Source organism: Astatotilapia calliptera, chromosome 12, assembly GCF_900246225.1.
Source record: "Astatotilapia calliptera chromosome 12, fAstCal1.2, whole genome shotgun sequence".
In the NCBI taxonomy this organism is placed as follows: Eukaryota; Metazoa; Chordata; class Actinopteri; order Cichliformes; family Cichlidae; genus Astatotilapia; species Astatotilapia calliptera.
In genome coordinates, this window is record NC_039313.1 from 30,348,260 (window position 1) to 30,371,428 (window position 23,169).

The 23,169-nt window shown below is 37.7% G+C and overlaps 1 protein-coding gene across 3 annotated transcripts in view; it reads right to left on the reverse strand.

Moving 5' to 3' along the window:
• Positions 1-23,169, reverse strand: part of ksr2 (kinase suppressor of ras 2) — a 120,207-nt gene that overhangs the window by 57,324 nt on the left and 39,714 nt on the right. For all 3 annotated transcript variants that reach the window (XM_026187933.1, XM_026187934.1, XM_026187932.1), the window contains one exon: positions 1,882-2,054. In XM_026187933.1, the coding sequence (XP_026043718.1) occupies positions 1,882-2,054 (173 nt within the window). The remainder of the gene's footprint in view (positions 1-1,881; positions 2,055-23,169) is intronic.

Sequence of the window (23,169 nt, forward strand, 5' to 3'; positions counted from 1 at the left end):
TGCTCGAGTTGTAAATAAATAAATAAAGTTCCACATAAAAACAGAACTTGGATGTTGCCCTTCAGCATTTAGTGTAATTGACACCGGCACAAACAGTCTTTCTAACAGTCAGCTGTACTGAGGAAAACTGCAAAGCACGCCTCAAGGAAATAGCTCACATTAAAGTGAGAAATCACAGGTGATATTTCAGAGCGAGCAAGCTCAATGACTCCTCCCAAAGAGCCTTAAGGGTGTATGAAGCTGTACGACTCCTTCAAACTTGTCCACAGTAGAGCGCTTATTTTGGATTGCGGGTATAAAGGCAGGTTTCCAAACCAAGCTGTGATACCCACCGTGTCTAATAATGCTTTCTAGTACAACAGGATAAAAAAAGGCAATGTGTACTTCCTCCAACTCCAAAACTCTTTATCTACGTAAGAAGTTTATTTGTGCTATAGCCTAGAGCAGACCGTGTTAACTTGGACGATGCAGTTTGGTGGTTTTTCAGTTCGCACTCCCACGACACATACGGGAGGGGACATATAGAAGTATTTTCAATGAGAATAAAACAGTAAATCCATTCTCTGATCGATTTATGTTGTGTTTTTACAAACCGTGCTCACCTCACAGAAGCCACCACTTCTTATTTGGTCAAGCTTAAAGCTCACGTTGCAAGTTCTGATTTGCACAGTGTGAAAAAAGATACTTTTATTGTGGGTATTCACAGTCGTTTACAGCATGCTCACTTTAATGTTCTCCAGCTGCATAAAAGGATGTGCTGTGAGAGCAGATCTGTTGCTCAGGTAGCATGATGAGTTGACTAGAATCATCATCAGGACAAACCTACTCTTCAACATGGTGAGATAATTACTTATTTGCTTAAAAAGAAACACTGCATCTTTTATATATTATCTGTGGGTATAAGCCAGCATCTCTGGCTTAAAATATCTGTAAATAACTCACAATGGAGGCACCAGGTTTTCCATCTCTTATTAAGCTAATGGAAAAACAAATCTGAATTAGAAATAATAATTCATACATCACTGTTTTTCCTTATAACATACTTATTAATATTTTATTACCGGTAATAATTTTCTATCAGAAATCAAGTATGAACCTCCTTAAACCAGAGATTTTTACAAGCTTCGTCCTTTTTATGTTATTAAATAACTGATAGTTTTGGTCCAAACCTTGGACATCTGTACCCGTTTTGCCATACTAAATGCATTAGCATTTGAGACTATGCCATTAAATTCACATATATCAATTTCACCTTTCACCTCCTTTTTTTCTTTTTCTAAATGTGTGATTATTCCATGTCATGCCTCAACCAACAAGTATGCACAGCTTTGTCCCTTATACCAGTTAGTGAAGTTTTGCATGGATTCCGAACACTGAGTGTTATCCATTCATCACCCGTTTCATTGACAAGACTTCCATTACTTTGTTTCCCTGCATTTCCCCCATCCCCATCTCCTCAATCTAATGGCTTCCGCAGAATGTCTTAATGTATCAGCCAATAAGGCTGCCAGTGTGCAGCAACACACAACCTCCGGTCATTATTGTCACGACCTGATTGTCTATTTATTGCATTTACCAGCAGAGCTGTACTAAAGCATTTTTTAACAAAAATAATTACTTTCAGCAGTTAAGTAAGAGCAGTTAAAGCAAGTGGTTTCTGCAGGTGGCAAGGCATAGTGACAAAAAACTGATGAACCAACTGAGACTTGACCCAACTAAAAGCAGAGCAACATCCCAGGAATGAAACATTGCCAGAGAACTAAATAATCAGAGTAGCAGTAGAGTAGATTATGAAAGGGATACGTTCAAAGTATTAAGAAAAATGTAATTTCATTTTAAAAAATCAGTGTGCGATATTTAAAAAAAAAGATGTTCACTTACTTGCAGAGGGTGTTTCGGCATGAACAGGTGGTGTAGAAGGGATGAAAGAGGGGAAGAAGAAGGATCGCAGAGATCGTTCAGTGTGGAGGGGTGAGCGCTGTGTGGGCAGGTTCTCACAGCTGCCCACACTGCTGTGGATCTTAAGGTTCAAGGGCTTGGTCTTCTTCTTGGCTCTGGTGGACAACAGACAAGAGAAAAATATAAAATTGAGACATTAGAGGTGAGTGCAGCAAAACTAAACAAGAAACCAACATGTTCAAATGATATTTACTATAATTAAACAGTCTGGACTATTTGTTTTTGCAAAGACGCACAACTTCAAAGCTGGACAGGAAGGCTGCACAGTTTTTGGGGTATAGCTATTCCTGTAGTCACAACCAAGGTACAAACACTGCAGTCACCATCACATAGAAGAGAAAACGGAATTCTACACCAGAATAGTTCACATATGGAGAACATAATACAGTTTAGTGGCAAGAAATATTGCATATTAAGTAAGGGAAATGAAATGTACCTATCAGCCACCATCATTATTATTCTCACACCTATATATAATGTACACCCTACACCTGAACGTAACAAGAATGCAGGTGGACAAGTACAAATAAGGCATATATATTAGTTTACGTTGCATATTGTGTATTATGCATTAGAGTAATATCAATAATGTACTTATAACACCGAATAACAAACACTTAGAACTTCACTGTATGTTCATTGTACTCCAGAATTTGGAGAATATTTTTTCTCCGCATCACAAATCTGCTAACTTAACAGAACTCAGTGCAAAGTACCAAATATATGTATTTTCTGCACAATCACATAAACAAACAAAGAGGTGCGACAACATCTTGAGCCACAGCAAGTATGGTGTACCGAAATACCAGATCAGCAACATTAAGGGCTCTAGTATTAATGATAAAGTCAGGAAAGCTGGGAGTCATTTTCATAGCATGATAGCACAGCCATCGCTGTCATGCTAGAAGAAAACACACTGCTGTCGGGGTCAGAAAAGCAAGTAGGATCGAGGAACAGAAGATTAAACAAGACACTAATAAGAAAAAGAAAAACAGCCTTTTTTACTGCGATTTTATTCCAAAGTTTGGCTCCGACTCAACCATTTGTGGATGTTGGAAAACCCTATGGTACTGCTTTTTAAAGTTGCACACCTCCATATGGACACTTGCCACGTAAGTATGTAAGTGTGTTCAAACTGATGTGAAGTATCTTCATGCAATGCAATAAAAGTTACCATCTTGGCTATAGCAGAAGGGGTGGGAAGAACCGATAAATATAGGTTACAGATAGAAACCTGTAAGGTGCTTGAAAGACATCCTTTTTTAATTGACTAGTATTGAGTATCAAGTCAAAGTGAAAATCACCAAAATTTTCCCATGATCACTTCTGTTTGCCAGCCTGCTTCCACTGTGGAAGCTTGTCATTTCAGAGCTGAGGTCTGAATAATTAAGCTTGTAGAGCAATTTGTCTTTGTCAGCTGTCAATATGATTTTTTTTCTAACAAAACTTTTGTGTATTTCAATAAGGTATTCCTTGTAAGTACACAATTCCCTGAAATATGAAAGACAGACAGCTGTGAACTGAGTAAACTAAGAGACAAGCTACACAGTTTGGGCTAATTACAAGAAAAGTGTGTAATTTAACTAAAAATATCTCAAGTGACTTGCAAAACAGACTTTTCTAGCTACTGGTATATCTGGGTTCTAAAGTGGAGCCACTGGAAAGTCTGGAGCCATTGCTCATATTAAAGCATGGTTCACGGTTAACCTGCACTAGAACTTCAAACGATCACATTAGCCTCTTATCTAATGTACTCAGTCAGGCTGATAAAATGAACCATTATTCCTACAGGATCCTAAATACACTAACTTATGTTATTATTGCAGCTCAGGAGAACACGAGGTGACTTTGTGGGGATAATTGGAAATAAAAGTCGTCCTTCATTAGAGAAAATAATCCACAGACTGTTAATTACTTCCCTGTAAATTAGAAATGCAAACATTCGCTGTGATAGACGTTATCGGCCATATTTTCTCATTTTAATTTCTCTACTTTTTTTGATGTGAGGCTAAATTTACTCAGGCTATGGAAAAGATTTTGCCCGTTTTGCAAGAATGTACTGTACTGTGCAAATGTCTTTACATTTTTGTTCAGTGAGCCAGGAATTCTTGTACTTTCTCCAAATGGTATTGAGCAATAGTTGTGAAACTATTTGTGAAAGTCTTTCATAGTTTTTCTTTGGGCACTGGCTACTTTTTCCACCTAAACTCTTAGACAAGTCTGTTTACCTGACCATTTTTAGAGACACGTGTTTGGAGTTTATTTAGTTTGCTTGTTTGTTAATGCTGACCTATTCATGTGTCATAACAGAACAGACAACTTAACAGAAAACCAATGTTATATTGTATATTTGTCACAGAAATAGCAGAAATACACGTTTTAACGATTGTAGAAAAGTCTTTTTAAAAGTACAAAGTGGATGAAGCAAAACAACAAAGAAAATCCAACTCCAAATGGCAGGCAGTCACAAGGGAAGCATTCAGACAAAGACCAAAAGACTAGAGCAAGTCTATAAACACACACTTGAACAGACTGAGGGCTAATCGGAGGAATGAGACACAGCAGGGGAAATGAAGCACAGGTGAAACTAATTAAGCCAATGACAGGAAATAAAATTAAATGCAAGACCCAGAAGATACATGATTACCAAAACAATACAGGAAAATAATAACTGGAAGACTGGACACAGGAGAACTTGACACAGTAGGAAAAGGGGGGGGGGGGGGGGGGGATCCAAAAACCCTGACAAAAGAACCGAGAGGTAAATCAGGCCCTTTAAGCTTCTGATCTTTCTGAGTTAGCTTTGATATTTTGATACTTCCAAACCATCAACATGTCTGTTAGACCTCATTCTTAAAAGACTGCTCAAAGAAGTCATGCTATTAATAATTATTTGATCTTAGGTATGATCAAACCATATGTCTTTGAGGTGGTGGTAATTAAACCATTACTTAGAAACCATCACTTGACCCAACTGTCTTAGCCAATTATTGACCAATCATCACATTTTTTTAATTTCTGAAAGAGTAGTAGCAAAACAGCTAACAAGTCATCTTCATACGAATGTTTTATTTCCATCATCACATCATAGAAACAGTAAATATAAAGCAAAATGAAGAATTTTGCACAGACTTTCAATATTTGGGATTACTATACAGCAGCTTTAGAATTTCTTGGTCTACTTTATTTGTTTAGTCATATTATATAAAAAAGTCATTATACTACATATTCCATTTACCTTAATATAACAGCTGCCTTTAGGCAACTGTTGTGATTCCATGCTATATAAATGAAACTGAACTTAATTTAAGTGAACTGAAATGCAAATGTTTGTTACTGAATTAGTCAAATTTCTTCATAGTTCATCTCATATTATGAAAGAACGAGAACTTTTCACTTTCATATGAACAACCTCATTGGTGTACAGTAAAGCAAGCCATATGTTAATGCCAGGTACCTGCTAACATAAGAAGGCAGAGTAACACCCCCACCCCCTGGGACCCCACTGTGCCCCCTCCAAAAGGAGTGCACAATGTCCCCTCGTTGCTAATTTTGGAGTAATAATTACTGCTCCAGTTTCAATTACCTCTTTTTCCTGTTTTTCCCCCCAATCTGTAATTTAAATATTGTCTAGTAGACATTCTTATATTTGTAGGTGGGTCAAAAAAAAAATAGCAGAAAATTAGAAAAAGACAAAAATGATTCTGAAAATGCCAACACTGGCATGTAGGTGTGTTTGGGAAACCACTCTTGTTATAATTAAAGCCAGCAGAAGCAGAGACATCTTTGGTGCTACTATTCTTTTAAGTACTGAGTCTAACTAGTGAGAGTTTTTTAATAAGCACCATTAAAAGAATGCCATATTAGCTATTAGCAGTTCCTGACTGCAAAGTACTCACTGCTGTACAAACAACAATCCCTGGATTACTTTAACAATGTGACAAGTGCCAGGCAGGTTCAACAAAGACTTTTTTCCCCTAAAATTCTTAAGCCGATTTATCGGTCACAATGAAGTTTGGAGATAATGATATCCAAAGGAAGAGGAAATAACACCAAATGGCATGAATATGAGATTTATGTTTGTGTGTCAGGGCTTAAGAACTGTGGGTTAAAGACTGCACCAGTCCTTCTCTATGTAGATGTAATTTACTTTAATTTGCTGCCAATACTCTTAAGCCCCTTGATGCTATGTACCACAGTTCTCTTCAATGTATCACTGAGGACAGTTTCAGCACCCTTCATTGTATTCTCCATGCAACAAGAACTGTCTTTTTTTAATTTACTAGGCTATTTTAAATAAACTGTCATGTTATTCATCATCCACCCTGTATGGGTTGCAGAATATACAAAAATGCATTATCTTTAATGGCCAATTTATTACAAAAAAAAAAAAAACAAGGGAAACTGCAGTCTGCTGTTATGCATCTCATAGGATGAAGTGTTAGTTTAAAAACGTATTACTCCAGGGCAATTTCAGCTTCTGTTGGTTGATGTTTTATATAATAAATGTCCCTGCTTTTTGTAACTGTTTTTACTCTAGTATCCATCCATTCATTCATCCAAAGAACAAGGGAAATATGTGATTCTTTATATCCTCAAGTAATGTTAATCCTGTTTTAGAACTGCAGAACTTGAGCTGACGTAAATGAAACAGTCATGTAAAAATAAACAACTAATCTCCATCCATATAAATCCCTGCAGAAACATAAATAACCACACTGTAACCGGACATATCCTCAGGAATTTTACTTTAGCGACATTGGATTCACAATTGTAAAAATTTGATGTAAGACTGAAATTTAGGATTTTAAGTGACACCGAGACTGAAGTTGCAGACTGATGAGCAAACGCAACCAACAAAAACAAAACAAAAGAGTTGCACTTGCACATAGAAGACAATGAATTTTAAGTGTCCAAACAAACACAGACCACAAGGAGACAGGTGAGAAAAGGAGACATGAGGAGAGTCTATCTGTGAAAAACTGACTTGTAAAAGTAGTAAAATGAATGCTGAGTTCTGACTTATCATGGAAAGTGTTAAATCCCACAGGAATATTTCCTCCCATGTCAGTCTCCCACTCCCTACACTGAGTCATGCAATTAGACCTGTAAACCAGCCCGGCACTTCACTCCCATCTCCTGCAATAAGGAAGCAGCCTGCAGGTTATCACTTCTTCGTCACAGAGCTTTTGTCAGCTATTCCGATTAGCCCACTTTATGAAATTTGAATCTAAATTAAACCATTCATCTCCCTGCATGCATGCCTTTATCCTCTCCCCGAAGATGTAGATGTTCAGTGAGGGAAAAGTGAAAATGAATGTGAAGAGTAGGGAGAGGATTCCCAATTTTCATTTTGAAAACGTTTGTCAGTGAAGGCAGGCGGGCGAGAAGGAGGGGGAGGAATTTAACTCTACGGTGGTTAATGCATCTATTCAGATGCCTCACATATGAAAAGTTCAAGAAAGGAGAAACTTAAAGAAAGAATACACAAAACAGAGAAGAAGGAGGAGGTGGGTTACTTGTCAACTGTCAAGAGAAATCAGCCACAGTGTGAATAGTTGAGATGTCTTTTGATCTTCTCGACAATTGTACATAGTGACGCATAACTCACAGATGGAAATCACTGCGTGTTTGTGTCACATTTCAGGTAGCATTTCTGAGTCTCTTAATCCTCCTAGATGCTCTGTACTGACAAAACAGGAATGCCAAAGCTTTTTTTTTCCAAGTACCATTCAGTCAATTCGCCTAAAATATTGTAGTGAATAAGTTATCGTCTGTGTCATGTTTATTACCTGCTAATTTCTTATTCACACACTTTTTTCCAGTTACATCCTGTTATTATCCATCCCTGGGATCATTAAAAGGTCATTTGCATGTGTTTTGAAGTGAGTGAAAGCGCAATCGTAAGCTTCCCTAACATATTAATAAAGACATCACAAATTATGATACTGAAATTGTACGCAATGGGGTTTTTTTTGCTTATACTATGCATGGAATGGACTTTGTCATCATATCTATAAAGGGAGTTAAAGTAATCAAGTAACATTTGGAGTACACAGAGTAAAAAAGAAAGTAAATTCATCAGTACAACATATCCAATGTACTTTGGCCATACTTTAACTTTTTGTTTTTATGAAATTCACTTTAAATTTCCCTGATTGCTTACACGTTTTAGAAATGTGATTTGCTCTTCATAATATGAAAGCTATGGAAAAAAAAATCTGACATTCATGCACACGCATTCATCCACCCACACCCTCCACAGTCCCTTTCCCCACACTTGCAGAGATGCTAATTACAGTGACACCTTTAAGCAAAAGTTCCATTTGATCAAGGACAGAGGTGAGAGCAGGAGAGCAGTGATCCATCAAATGGCACGTTTCCTTTATATTCTGACATATCAAGAGGGCTTTAAAAATGCAGAATATTGCAGAGCTATCTGCCTAACTAGCTAGCAGTTGTTCACTATACAAATTATATATCTAAGTGATGCTGTGATCCTGCAATTCATTTGAGCTCTATCTAATTAACACTTGTGTCCATCTAGAGGGGTAATTTACTTGCAGGGTTCCATCTGCATACCTACACTTTATTCATCAGAAATATGCAAGGGAGCTCTGCCGAGACTCATACGACACCCTGTTGCTTTTTATGCAAATGGAGCTGTGGAATAATATCTGTGGCAACCACTGCTCTTTGCTGCTTTAATAAAGTTGGTGGAAAATGAAATAAAGGTGGCTAGAATAATGATTGCAACAGAGAATTACTGTGAGCCCTTAGAGTCATCCTAAGAAGGCTGTATTGTTTTCAGACGTCTGCAGAGTCAGGCTTGTGTGGAATAAAAGCAGGCAGTCTGGCATGATATTTTTTAAAAGAAATGTTGCAAAGCCAATGTCCAAACTTAGCAGAACAAAGATTTACAGTTATTATACAACAAAGTGTGACGTAGGAAACATTCTATTATAATAATGCATTTTGAAAACAGTAAAGACTTAAATTCGTGTGATTAAACACCACGTACACGAAGGATTTAAATGATCTCAACACCAAAAGACACAAAATGATGCACAAATTTCAGTTACACTTTAAAGTATGCATGTTACTTATTTTGTATATTAGGGATTTATTTGATTTTAGAGTAAGTACAGGGGAAACAAAACAGCCTTCGTGATATTCAACACAGACTTTGTTTTGCTTTTTCGAAAGGGAGGAGGTAGGATTTCACATCAACAAGAGTTCACAAAGTTTAAGCTGTGCGAATGTAACAAACAGCTAAAAATAACTGAGATAATGAAAAAAAAAATCAAGCGGTGAAATGATCAGATGGGTGGTAAATAATATCCCCAGGTTAGCTAAACTTATGTGGAAGAGAAAACAAAAGTGAACTGCATTACTACATTATTATCCAAACTCTTGCACTGTTATTGAACATACCCTGTGTGCATACCCAAAAAGTTTTACTACAACAGTTCCAAGAGAACCGTGTTCAATTTTAATAACCCAAAATCAATGCTAGTGAGAACAAGTGGACATGTTCTTAATATACAATTAGAAAAGAACAACACTAAATGATAATTGTTTTCCAAATTCACAATATTGGTTGGTTATTAAAGCAGAAGCTGGACGTAAGACACTGATGTTACAGTAATTTAAAGTAATTTAAAGAAAACTCTCCTTAAGAACAATCTCAGCTTCAAATGTGAGGTGGCAAAACCTTCTCCCAAAGATGATCAACAACTGTGCTACCACTATTGAAGAAATCACTAGACACTCATGTGGTCTCATTTCAGACATTATTATTAAACTTAACAAATGTTAAGACAAGTCTTTCAAGGACAAAAAGAAGCTATGAGTGTGTTTGTGTGTGTGCACGGATGCGTGTAGTTGTGCATGACCACAAATTATGTTCTAGTTACCTGATAATATCTGTTGAAATGGTTGGATGATGATAGCGCACAAGTGTTTGAAATCCCTCTCTTGTTATGTCCACATTAACTGCCAGCATCTCCTGCTAAGATATGGGAGGGGGTGTCATTTCACTGTCAAAGGCCAGGGAAAGCACAGTGCTCTCAGGACAGAAAGGTCATGTGTGTGGTCTGGGTTGGAACGTGAACATGAAGCTGAAGAGACAGCAAGAAACCCAAGGCGAAAAAGGCGGAAAGAAACAAGGGGTCGTAAAAAGAGCAAGCCCGTGTGAAGGACAGAAAATGAGCAGGAGGAAGAGAGAATTCAGGAGCCAGTTGCCAAATGACAAGAGAGAAAAGCTGACAGGAAGGTGGACCGTGAGATTGTCTTCTCAGCAGCTCATCAGGAATGCATTTTGGTACACAATGACAGAGCAGATATTTTCTGGTTAAAATGTGCTATTTCTGCATGTGGTAGTATCACGTGTTACGTTCCCCTGGGGGGGGGGGTCTAGGCGTTAAGGGGGAAGCAACAAAAGTGACCGGGTCAGAAAAAGGAGTCAGGGAGGCAAAACAGTTAAATAAAACAGTTTTATTGAAGTTATTCAACTAAAAGAGACGGACAAGCCGTTATCACCATAAAAGAAACGCAAACAAAACTCAGGCGTTGGTCAAATAAAGCAAAAAGTCAAAAGGAAAGCACAGCTCACCAGCTGGAAACACCACAAGACACAGCTCACCAGCTGGAAACACCACAAGACACAGCTCACCAGCTGGAAACACCACAAAAACACTCAGCTCACTAGCTGTACCCACACAAATGGCACTCTGGCCCAGAGCTCACCCTGCTCTGGGCTTAAATACCTTTAATTGCTGATGGGAGTCAGCTGTACAGGAGGGAAAGGTGGCATCACAGGTAGGAGCTAGTGGGACATGCCCACACAGGCACCTTCAGGAGGAGGCCCTGCTAGGGCCGTAACACACGAAAGCATGATATTAAATGTTGCTTATTTTTCCTTATACAAGCTTATCTGCTGCCATACCAGTTAAACAAAAGTTTGTCTGCATTAATAATCTAACATCTCTGTAAGCATAACAGATGGTCATGGCATGATGCTTCTTTCTTCTTTCTGCTGGTTCTTTTAGGGATCACCACAGTGGATCATTTGTCTCCATCTCACCCTATTCATGCATCTTCCTCAGTCACACCAACCCTCCTTCACTACATCCATAAATCTTTTCTGTGGTCCACCTCATTTCCTCCAGCGTGGTAGCTTCATATTCAGCATCCATTGATGAATATATGAACTATCCTTCCTCTACACATGTCCACACTATATCAGCCTTGCCTCTCTAAGTTTGCCTCCAGACTGTTGTCCATATAGTTGTTTCAAAGTGGCTCGCTGTTCCTTTTTCTAAGCTAGGGGCAGGATATTTTCCCTAAACCTGGCATCTTTCATTCCATTTAATTTCTGCAATCTTCAATCCCTTTCTTTTAACATTACTAGTACTCTATAACATCCATTTTTCAAGGCCAAGTCTTAGCAGTGTCATCCTGTCTCTATAACAATAGAAAAAAGCCTCTCGATCTTACTGTAACACTCATTGTTGCTCTTTGTAGGATGCACTAAAATACAGTTCCAACTAATGGAACAGAAGACCAAGCATAAAAATACAGGAAGGAGAAGAAGAGACAAAGAACATAGGTGATCACAGTGGACAAAGTTTTTCAATAAGATGAAACTGAGAGACTTTCAGTTTTCTAGTTGTGAAGTTATTTTTTTTTTCTCAAAACAGCTACGTGGCAATAGTACGTGATGTACAAATTATTTAAATCTTCAATTTAGCATTACTTTTTCAACCATCGCTTGTCTGACACCTGGAAATAATTTGCTGCTTCAAGAGACATTTTGTGGTTCTACAAAAGAGCCTATATTGAACAGATAGAACAGCTCAGAATGACAAAAACCAAATAGTAATTCTCATGTGCTGAAAGTTTCAAGATTCAATTCTAATTAAATATTCCTGGCGCTCAACTTTTGGATGTTTTCCACTAATGGCCTGGATTCAAAAACTGTCCTCCTGTCTTTTGTACATCCAAATTCTCTCTAAGTGTGTCTCATTTGCCACCAAATTGTTTGGGATAAATAGGAATTAAATGCAACTTTATTCTCTGGAGCTGTAAGATGTAAACAGGTGTACAAGCTGTCCTCAAAAAGTAATCACAGTTTTATATTGCTGGAATATTTCCTGTCTGATTTGCAAGCACGTCTTTGATTTGCACACAACAGAAATTACAACACTTTCTGTGTATCCTGCATTTTCACAACTCAAAGAAACTGCAATCTTATGTAATTAGAATTGTCCATAGCACTGTTGTAGTATGTCATATTTCCCTGAGGTAATATATTTAAAAAGAACTGCATACATGTCTATTAGCCATTATGCAGATGACAATCAGCTATAATTATCTATGCAGCCGGATGAAACAAATGAGTTGTTTGAACTTAAAGCCTTAAAACCCTTAAGTTGGATTTGGCTATGAAAACCTCAGAAACAAATTGACTAGACCTACAAGAATCTTTGAGTAATTTTAGTGTACACTATCATTAAAATCACACATTCTCCTCATGCAGGTGAAAGCCTGCCTTCTTTCACCTAGTCTAGTTTTAAAAACTCTAAGGTGATGGCAATAAAGACTAGGAGGAGTTCTTATTTTTGTCTTCATTGTCTCCCTATTAAATTCCTAATCCTTCACATGTAAAGCCTTAAACAATCATGCCCTATCATATCTTAAAGACCTCATAGTGCCTTTCATCATATGTTAGAAGTACAATAGGAGGCAGAGCCTTCAGCATAGACACCTTTAAACTTTAGCTTAAAATATGCATTTCTTTTTATAGCTAGGTCTGGCTCTGAAATATAATTTTAATGCTATGGACTTGTGATGCACTGATCACCTCTCTTTCAATCTTCTCCCTTTCCCCCTCACTTATATGCCAATCGGTTCTCACTTTGTCTTTTCTTAAAAGGGAGGGGTTTTTCCTATTGTCCATGTAGTAAGCAAATTTTGGGTTTCTGTTTAAAATATAGTAAGGAGCTTTTCTGTGAATTGGCACATAAAAAGTTGATCTGAACAAATTTTTAGAATTCAAATGCACAGAATGACTGATTGAAAAATAACATCAGTAAATAATTTTATGATTAATAACATTTTTCATTAATGCAATGCAATTAGATCACTTTGTTGTTAGCAGTTTATGAAGCCTTTTAAAGTATACTCATTTTCATGTCAGTTGTGGCAGAGCAGCCGGGCAGTATCTCTCATTGCACTGTGCTTCCTGAGATGTAATGGAAGAAATATAGACATAATTTCCTCGCAGAACTTCAGAGTTTAATTCTGTTAATGATTACTATAACAGTTTCACCTCATTTTTCATCTTGGGAGAACAGTCTTGACATATTTTTCATTGCTCACACATTCAGAAAACTTACAGTCAACTGCTTTATTTCATCTAACTTGGGTCTGAACTTTAAATAACTTTAATAAAGTGTAAATGTTTTGTTTTTTTAATATAGTGAAAACTACTGACATGACACCTACAAAAAGGCAAAACTTTTCCGTGAGAAGTCAGGACAGTGTTCTGTTCTCCTCCTCATTACCTGCTCGCCAACAGGGCTGTGTGTGTAAGCATGCTGTGTATATTTATTTCAGCTTTGAATTTAATCAGAATTTATTTTCTTAATTCAGACAAAATGAAACCATAGATCAAACTCTAAACTTTGTGATACAGGTATGAAAGAAACAGTGCAAGATGCACGACAGCTGGACGACAGCTGGACAACAGCTGTGCAGGTTAAGTGGTATTTCTGAAAAACAGAGAGCTGTAAAGGGCAGCAACACTAAAAAGTAAGAGGGGTCAAGGGCAATGTGGGACCTGCAGCAGATATTATCAGTTTCGTCTTTAACATCAGAGAGCAAAACTGATATGAAAGCCTTCACTTGATGGTTAGAATGATAAATGATGGTAATAACTTCCTTTATGGTTGTTGGGCACTAAAGCAGTCATACTCTGCTATTTAATAAATCAGAAAGCAGCTGTCAATTCACCCTGCACTAGTTGCTTTGTCTCTGTCAGAGTGATGTTTGACATAATTTCCGCACAACAAACTTAGTATTAGATCTTCCCATATAACAGATTGAAATGAGACTTTAATGATCATGTCAGGAAACTTCATGTAATGAAAGGAAAAGCGAAACAAGATTCCCACAAAATTAACTAAATGCCTTGAGCACAGCGCAACTGCAATAAATCTTTCCTTTGTTACAATGAGGTAATTTCTCACATATGATTTTTCCTCATCTTAGAAAAGAATTACTTTTAAGGATAACTTCTAATCGCCTACTTCAATCCTGTTATCCGCCCCAACAAGCTCCCACACGTTCACAAATCGCCACAGAAAAACTATCAGCCTAAATAAATCCATTTTCCACAAGCAACGGTGGCATTTAGGCTCACCTCCACTCCTAAACACTCATATAAATTCATAATCATGACTCCAATTTCTGGCCGCTGGGCGAGGCTGGGGTGAGCACTCATTATTGCCAATAGACGTGCGAATGGATGGAAGGGATGGGTGGGGGCGTCTAGCTTTTAACAGCTTGGTGGTGACATCCCCTCTCACCTGAATTATCATTAATGGCCAAGGGGCCAAATACCTGATTAACATGGATGAGGTTTTGTCCACAGAGAAAAGCATCTTCACCCTTATTCCACACACATACATATTTTATTTCACAGCAGTGACATATATATAGCCTTGTGGAGTACACTTGACACCACAGTGAACGTCACTCGCCGGAGAAAATGCAGGGCCAATAATCCTCCGGGGTCAGAGGTAATTGGCTATTGCTGTGTTCTGGATTTCTTATTGGATCACGTGGAGACCAGCTGCATTGATTCGATCTGAGCTTAAGTTTCAGGGAACACTCCAAAATGTATTCTTAAAGTAAAAGCAATAAAATTGTCTTCATTGTAACAGAGCAGTAACAGGGGATAATTTCACTTCAATTACCAAAGCAGTAAGGTTTCTGCCTTAATTGTGAGGTGCTGTACTTTTTGTACCACTGGAGTTGCTGCTGCAGTAAGAGTGTTGTGGTTTAACATGTGAGCAGACAAATCCAAAATTCCTAACAGACCATATAATTACATCATAGCTACATACCATACACTTTTGTTCCTGATTGGTTGTCTAATCCCATATTGGACAGTTCAAGCACAGTTCTAGTCAGTGGTATAACCTCCATTTCAGATCAGTGCACAAGATGTATTAAACTACAGGTAACCATAAAAAGTGGCACTTCTGCCTCAATCTGTATTACCAGATTAGCCTGGTTCCAGACCTCTGAACCATCACCCACATTTACGGTTCGTGTAGCAGCTCTGATGTTGTGCCCAATGACGGCTCTTTCATTCGGAGAATCAGCTGACCAGTCACAGCTTAGCAGGCAAAGATTGCGAATGGAAGTGTCACTTTGCTGGGTAGCAAGCAAGAGATTAACAAAGCAATATAAATTGGCTTTGTTAATCCAACTTCCAGTTATACCAACTCTGGAAACTTAGTTGATTTTGTTTTTTAATGACTGAACTCATGGAGTGTTCCTATTTAATTGACAATGGTTTATATGAACTCTCAGCATGAAAGCAGATCTGATATTTTAGATTTGTTGTCATTGTATTTCAGAGAATTCAGCTGAGCAAAACTTAAATTTGGGGACGGATGCTATAAAAAAGACAAAAACAATCACTATATTAACATCAAAGTTCATGCACTGGCACGTTCCAGCTGTTTTAATGGTAAACGACAAAGGCAGGGTGCAATTTGTGGGGAGAAAAAAAGCATCAGAGACGGGAATATTTTTAAAACTTTCCTCCATCAGAACAATTCAGGAACCATAGTGGTCCTACAGATTACGATGCCTGCAAATGGGATGAATAATGTTGCTCCTGTCATTAAAAGAATTTAGATATAAAAGTCAAGGCACTATTACCGAAAAAAGGTGAAGCAAACAAAAAGCAAGTAAAATAGCTAAGCTGGGTTAGAACAGACTAACAGAACAGCCTGATGGAGGCTACAAGCACCATGTGGGAGCACACAGAGATAGAACAGAGGGAGATATACACAAGAGGAGATACGGCAGAATGGACACAACTGGGGAACACAGCACAACACACAAAACACACATTCTGAGGAATAGAATTTGACGGACGAGACAGGGGAAGCAAAACTGAACATCGCACGCATGAAACAGACTATCAAAATAAAATGGGAAGTAACACATTCACTGAGGCCCACACTAAGACATGTCAGGATAAAAAACAGAAGGAATAAACACAGGGACCAGAACTAGAGATGACTGAATTTGACAAGACAGGGAAACCGGACAACCACGGAAACAGAGACAGAAGGTAAACAAATATGGAGACACTGATGACAGGACATGGAAATGAAACAATGGCAACAAAACACCATATCATAATCAAGCAATAAACCAAGAACTATATATATCAATAATAAAACTACATGGCTCTAAAAAATACTAAACTCAAGCAACTACATAACATAAACACTTAAATCCAAAAGAACGAAACATTACCAAAAACAAAATTCAAAATACAGGATCAGAGAGCTTGGAGCATGACAATTTCTGTAAAAGTATTTTAAATGTAATAATTTAATTTGCAAGAATATTTGACCTCTTTTAAATGTAACTAATTAATTTGTGCACTATTCTCAGTCCAGTTTGTCATTTCCTCTTAATGTGGGTACAAGGAAACACATCAATTTAAAAGTTTTAATGCAATTTCAACCCTTGGTTTTCCACTGCACCTTTCCATAATGTAAGCCACTTAACTTCAATATTATAAAATAATCTCAAAATCCAATAGCGCATGATGTTGGCCTGACTTCATAAATAATAAATGAATTAATAAAGAGTGTAGGTTTTCTGTCAATGAAGTTCCATTCTATGAATATCATTCTGACTTTAAATCCATTAAATTGCAACCACACCAGAGGAGATCATAATGTTTTGGCTCAGGTAATACAATTGAGGTTCACGCAGTTGTATAACCTGAGCCTGACCTGAATATCAGTTTGAAAGAAAGATTATATTTGAGCCCTCTGCAGGGGTTATTTGTTCACAGAGCTGGTGGTGCCGCAAAAGGGAGCTTAAATGTCCAACTCAGCTGCTCTGGACATTAAAAAATCCTACCAGTTTACCAGAATAGAGTCTGTGAAATGCCCAGTATAGAAGCCAGGGTAGAATATAACAGTTACGTGAGTGAGTGAGTGAGTGAGTGAGTGAGTGAGTGAGTGAGTGAGTGAGTGAGTGAGTAGTACATGTCTTTTCTCCTGCATGCCTTACCTAGGTGGCATCTTCATGTACATTAGGCTTTCTAGATCTCATCTCTGCCGTTACCCAAGGTAGTGTGCAACAAGTGAGAAAGGACAACTTTGGACACATCCCCTCCTAATTCTCATAACATTTTCAGGAGTTCATGAATGAAAAAAGCTTTTAATGTTCAACACTTGATCATCACAACTATACTGCAGTTTCCTTTGAACTGCAGATAGAACTCAACCCAATAAAACATTATTTTGTGACAGGATTGGTACATGTTATGGATGGCTGAAAAATAACACATTGACAGCGGTTCAAAAGGGAACCATAATGAAAGGGGTGAAGAGAGAAAGAAAAGGAAACAGAGAACGAAAGGGGAAAGGAAAGGGGAGCGAAATATATGGTGTGTACACCAGTTCAGTGAAAGCAAACAGCTAAATTAGTCATGGAAAGGATGCAAATTTGCTTCCCCTGAGTGTTGCATGGTAGAATTACCCTGAGAGAAGCAGAGGGTGAATCATGCCAACCCCCGGCACCATGTGATTTATTAGCAAACATCCAATTCAATAAGAAAGTGCTTAACATTCAAAAAGCTGTGGAAGTCTCATAAGGTGGCATTAACTATAGGATATTACCATTTCTACTGGCAGTGGGAAGGCAAGACAAGAGACATTGGAAAAAACAAACACACCCACTTTCCAGAGTGATCTTAGTATGACGCGCCAAGTGGGACTGTGACAGACGAACAACTCACTTGGCCTTTTCCACGCACGAATGTTACTACTCATTAACATAGACAACGAGGTTCATTAATTGACACTCCAGCCCAAAGAGCCTCTCTGCTTTGAAAGGGCATGGAGAGGGGGGGAGAGAGGGAGAGGGGGGATGCTGTAAAATAACTGTGAGGAGAGGAAGAGAGATAGACAGGGTGCTACATAAGCAAAATGAAATTGCTGTTGCACTCCTGCATAGAAATTAAAGTTTAAGTGGTCCTGGATATCCGGCACACTTATGTTTTCTAAGTAAAACTATTAACAAGTCTCAAAGAACTCTCAAAAAAGTATTCCACGAGCACGTACATTTACGTGGTGAGATATAAACAATTTCTTTCAGGAGGTGTTTTGTAAGAAAGTGTATTTTCCTCTCAACTGGTACTTTCATTGTTTACCAAAGGATTTGCAGACATGAATAATTAGAACCCTAGACAAAAAAAACCAACATAATTTGGCAAAAAGTAAGAAACTAATTTTTAAAAGTGTTTTGTAATCTCTCAAGTCTCTCTCAATGCTCCCAAGACACTATCTTTTCAAAAAAAAAAAACCCTGTCAGAGCAGGAACCCAAGAACTCTTACAGAATCTCAGAAACTTTTTATATGTATTTCACAAACAGTAAGGGAGATAAATAAGAATAAATAAGAATAAGTCATTTGCTCTTGGACCCAAAATAATTCCTGTTCTGGCCTTAATGATTGAAACAACACTATTAAAGTGCTCAAACATCGGCATCAAGACTGTTGAAACCTTCATACAGTAGAAGCAAAATACTTTAGTCGACTTACTCAATAGCTGAAAAAGACTTTTAACCCTTGTATGGTGTTCGGGTCTGTGAGACCCGTGTTCAGTTTTTGTCAAAAGAAAAATTAAACAATTAATTATTTTTTCACGTGTAAATGTGTTGTGTCTTTCCACTCACTCCACTTGATTATAACTGATTTATTTATAACATTTTATATAAAAGAAAAACGAGAAGCACATTAATTCATAAATGTGATCTAACAAAGGTAAAGGGAAGAAATTAACCATGTTTGCTGTTCATATGTCTTGTAATTGGGATGAAGTAAACATCTGTTGAGTAATTTAACATAAAATTGTTTGATAGTGTTAATTTGGAAAGCCAAAACTCTAGCGGGTCCACCAGACCCATGAACACTGGCTGAGTAACAAAAATACGAACACCACACAAGGGTTAAAAAAGCTCAAGCAAAACTGTAATGATCTTCACATAACATTTTAGCAGAAATTTAGGTCAGGCTCTAATAACAGCTCATGGTCATACACTCGACAACAAACTTTGTTAGGTACAACGACCTCCTGAACTTCAAATCAAGTATCAGAATAGGTAAGAGGTTTATTTCAGTTACTTTGAACGTGGTGTGCTTGACGTGCTGCTCTGAGTAGCTACTCAGTAGCTGAGTAGAAGCCGCTGAGGTTGTGGGATTTGTCCACACAACTGTCATACTGGTCGCTGAACCTAAAGAACAAAAACAGACTTCAAGATATAGTTACAATGTATCGTAAAATCGCACATGTGAACCTGAATGACCTTCCTCATCTGTACAAGGCTGACACCTTGAAGAAGGTCCATTGTTTCTGGCTTTCCTAGGCACCCTTATAAAAAAACAAAAAACAAACAAACAAACAAAAAAACCTTTTCCTTCCACCTTGTTGCAGATACTTGTATGCCAATGCACAGGACAGACTCAAAAGCTCATTTGTCCCAACTTCCAAAGTTACTTGAATAACTCATTATGTTCTCAATATTAATGTTGTTTTTTGGTCTATATTTACCACTTGTTTATTGCATTTTGCTTGATGTGTGTGTGATCTGGCTGTATAAAGAATTCCTCCTTGACAGATATCCTTGAACCATCTCTAGGGTTTACAGAGAATGGTCTAAAAAAGCGAAAGCATCCAGTGAGCAGCAGTACTCTGGGCAAAAATGTGTCTGTTGATGCCAGACACTAGGGAGAAATGGTCAAACTGCTTCAAGCTGATAGGTAGGCGACAGCAAATCAACTAGCCACTTAATGTAAAACCAAGGTTTGCAGAAGAGGATATGTGAATGCACGACACATGGGGCTACAGCAGTAGAATATCACATGAGTTCAGCTAACAGCAGGAAACTAGGCTACAATTCACAATAATCAAAACTGGACAATACACATGGGAAAAAATTGATGAGTCTCAATTTCTGCTGCAAAATTCATATGGTAGGTTCAATATTTGTGTGTGTGTATCTATCCTGCCTTGCTCAAGCTGCTGATGGTGGAGTATTGTTGTGGGAGATGTTTTCTTGGCACACTTTGGGACCCTTAATGCCAACAGAACACTGGTTAAATGCCAGAGTCTTCAGGAATATTGTTATAGACCAGTTCCATCATTTTATGACCACAGTGGACCCAACCAATGTACCACATCACAAAGCTTAAATCATCTCTGAGTCATTTCACTATATTGAATAGTGACAATTTAGTTTACTGTAGTCAAATGGCCTCTACAGTCACTAGATGTCAGTCCAGTAAAGCAGCGGTCCCCAACCACTTTTGCGCCACAGACCATTTTATGTCCGAGAATATTTTCACAGATCAGCCTTTAAGGTGTCGCGGATTAATGCAACAAAGTAAAACTACCAAAAAAAGAAGATTTATTCATAACACACGGGAAAAGACCCAAGGAAACCGAGTTAACGATAAAACACGATAACAAAATAACGATACAAACCCTGAAAACCATAAATTTCACACCGAAGCCTCAACTCTCGTGACCCAGTACCAAATGATTCACGGACCGGTACCGGTCCATGGGCCGGGGGGTGGGGTCTGCTGCAGCAACACACCTTTGGAAACAGGAGACTGGCATCATGGATGCACAGCCAAAAACATATCAATCAACTCTGTGATGTTAACATACCAGTATGGATGAAAATCTCTGAGAACTGTTTACTGTGACTTGTTGAATCTCTGTCACAAAGAACTGAGCAGTTCTGAAGGCAAAAAAGGGTATTTTCCCACATTCCCCCTTTTATCCAGTATCTCTTTGTAATAAATGCAAAGATACTATAAAATATAATCTATATTATCTTTAAATCATTATTATTTGATAGCGGTAACAATTTAGGTGTCTCAATTTAACAGTGACAACAAGAAGATCCAGGTAAAAGACATTAAATAGTGATTAGAACACTTGAGATGTGTGTGTAAGCATCACCTACAATGTTTGTGGAAGTCTGTGTTTTCAGTCAGGTCAGTAGAAACTGATTGTAAAAACCAGCTCTCACATTTCAAAGTCAGATTTGTATATGAAGGGGCAAATGATGGAGTCATTAAAAATGATTACCTAGCTGACAAGATGTTAAGTATGCTAACACGAAAAATGTAATTATCTATGTCTGTCTCTCAAGGATATATGTGCACGACGAGGCCGATTGAAAAAGAAAATTCAGAAACCTCTGGTGAGCCACTCTTTTTGATATGTAATTTAAAATTGATTTTGATGCTGCACATATTCAATCATGTCACGTAAGGTTAACAGTGGTTTGATGGCAATTTACCAGCAACACTAGGAGTCATTTCAGTTATCACAGCAAAACAAACAGTAATATTGCCACTGTATTGATACAGCGGTGCTCTTTAACCCTCTCCGTGGAAAATTCTGTCTTGAAAAATGGGTTTCCAAGCTGCATGTGTTGACATCAAGTACACATTATTTGACAGACAGGCAGCATATTATGGTTTCTACAACCCCAAAGCTAAAAAAAAAAAAAAAAGAAGTTAGGGCATGAAGAACAATGTCAATAAAAACAGAATGAAATGATTTACAAACCTCATAAACTCATATTTTAAACATAAAGGAACACAGAATACATTAAATGTTTAAACTGAGACATTTTACTCTTTCATTAAAAATATTAGCACATATTGAATTTGAAGAGAGCAATACGTCTCAAACAACACATTGGGGCCCTCAGGCTGCACTGCATAAAAATGGGCACGGTTCTGTCATGGAAATCAGTGGATAGGCTCAGGAGCTCTTCCAAAAATCACCACTGCTGAAAGTTATATACAGGTTTTACAGCAACATATGCTTTAATCCAGATAGTAGGGGGAAGGCCTTGCATAACATATACTATATGTCTTGCATGTTTCAGCAAGACAATGCTAAACCACATACTACATCTATTACAACAGCATGGCTTAATAGTGGAAGGGTCCACATGCTAAAATAGTCTGCTTGCAGTCCAAACCTTTTACCAAATTAAAACTGTTTGCACATCACAAAACAAAAAATACAGCAAAGAAGACTCAGGACTGAGCAGTGAAAATTCTCTATCAGTAAAGAATGGGATAATATTCCTTTCGCAAAAGTGCACTGGTCTCTTCATATCCCAGATGTTCAAACAATCTGAAAGAACAGAGGATGCTACATAGGTGTAAATATGGCCATGACCCAACTTTTTGCAGATGTGTTACTTCCATTGATTTCAAAATGTCTTGCTGGACTGTCTCACTGACATAAAATTGTGGATGCTGTTACATTTTTTAAATGTGAATCAGTGAAAAACAGAAGGGGTACTCTATTCAGACCTTCTGAACTTCACTCTGGAAAATTCCCAAACATCCTTGCAAGGGTGTGAGGCTGCTTTTTCACAGCTGTTTCACATTTGAAAAACAAAGAAATGCTGTTTAATATAAATTGTGAAGGATAAGAAGTTTCTCTCCTCTGCTTACTTCACTTCATCCACCCTTGCTTATTGGAATAGCCTCTTGTCCACAGTTTGTTCAAAATGTGGCAGCTCGACTCCTGACAGCCACAGGCAAACAATACAATATTTTGGCCCTTTTACACTGGCTCCCAGTGTGTTTTTGAATAGATTTTAACATTTTTAAGTGACTAAATGGGTTAGCATCTCCCTATCATTCTGACCTTTTAACCAAGTGTGCTCCTTTAAATTAGGACCTTACATCTTCAAAACTATTTTTTTGAACATAGAACATGGGTTTATGAGATATGCAAATCATTGCATTGTTCAGTTTTTATTTACATTTTACACAAGTCCCAAAGTTTTTAAACTGGTAATGTATCTAGCTGGGAGGTTAATTCATTTTGTATTTTGATCATTTA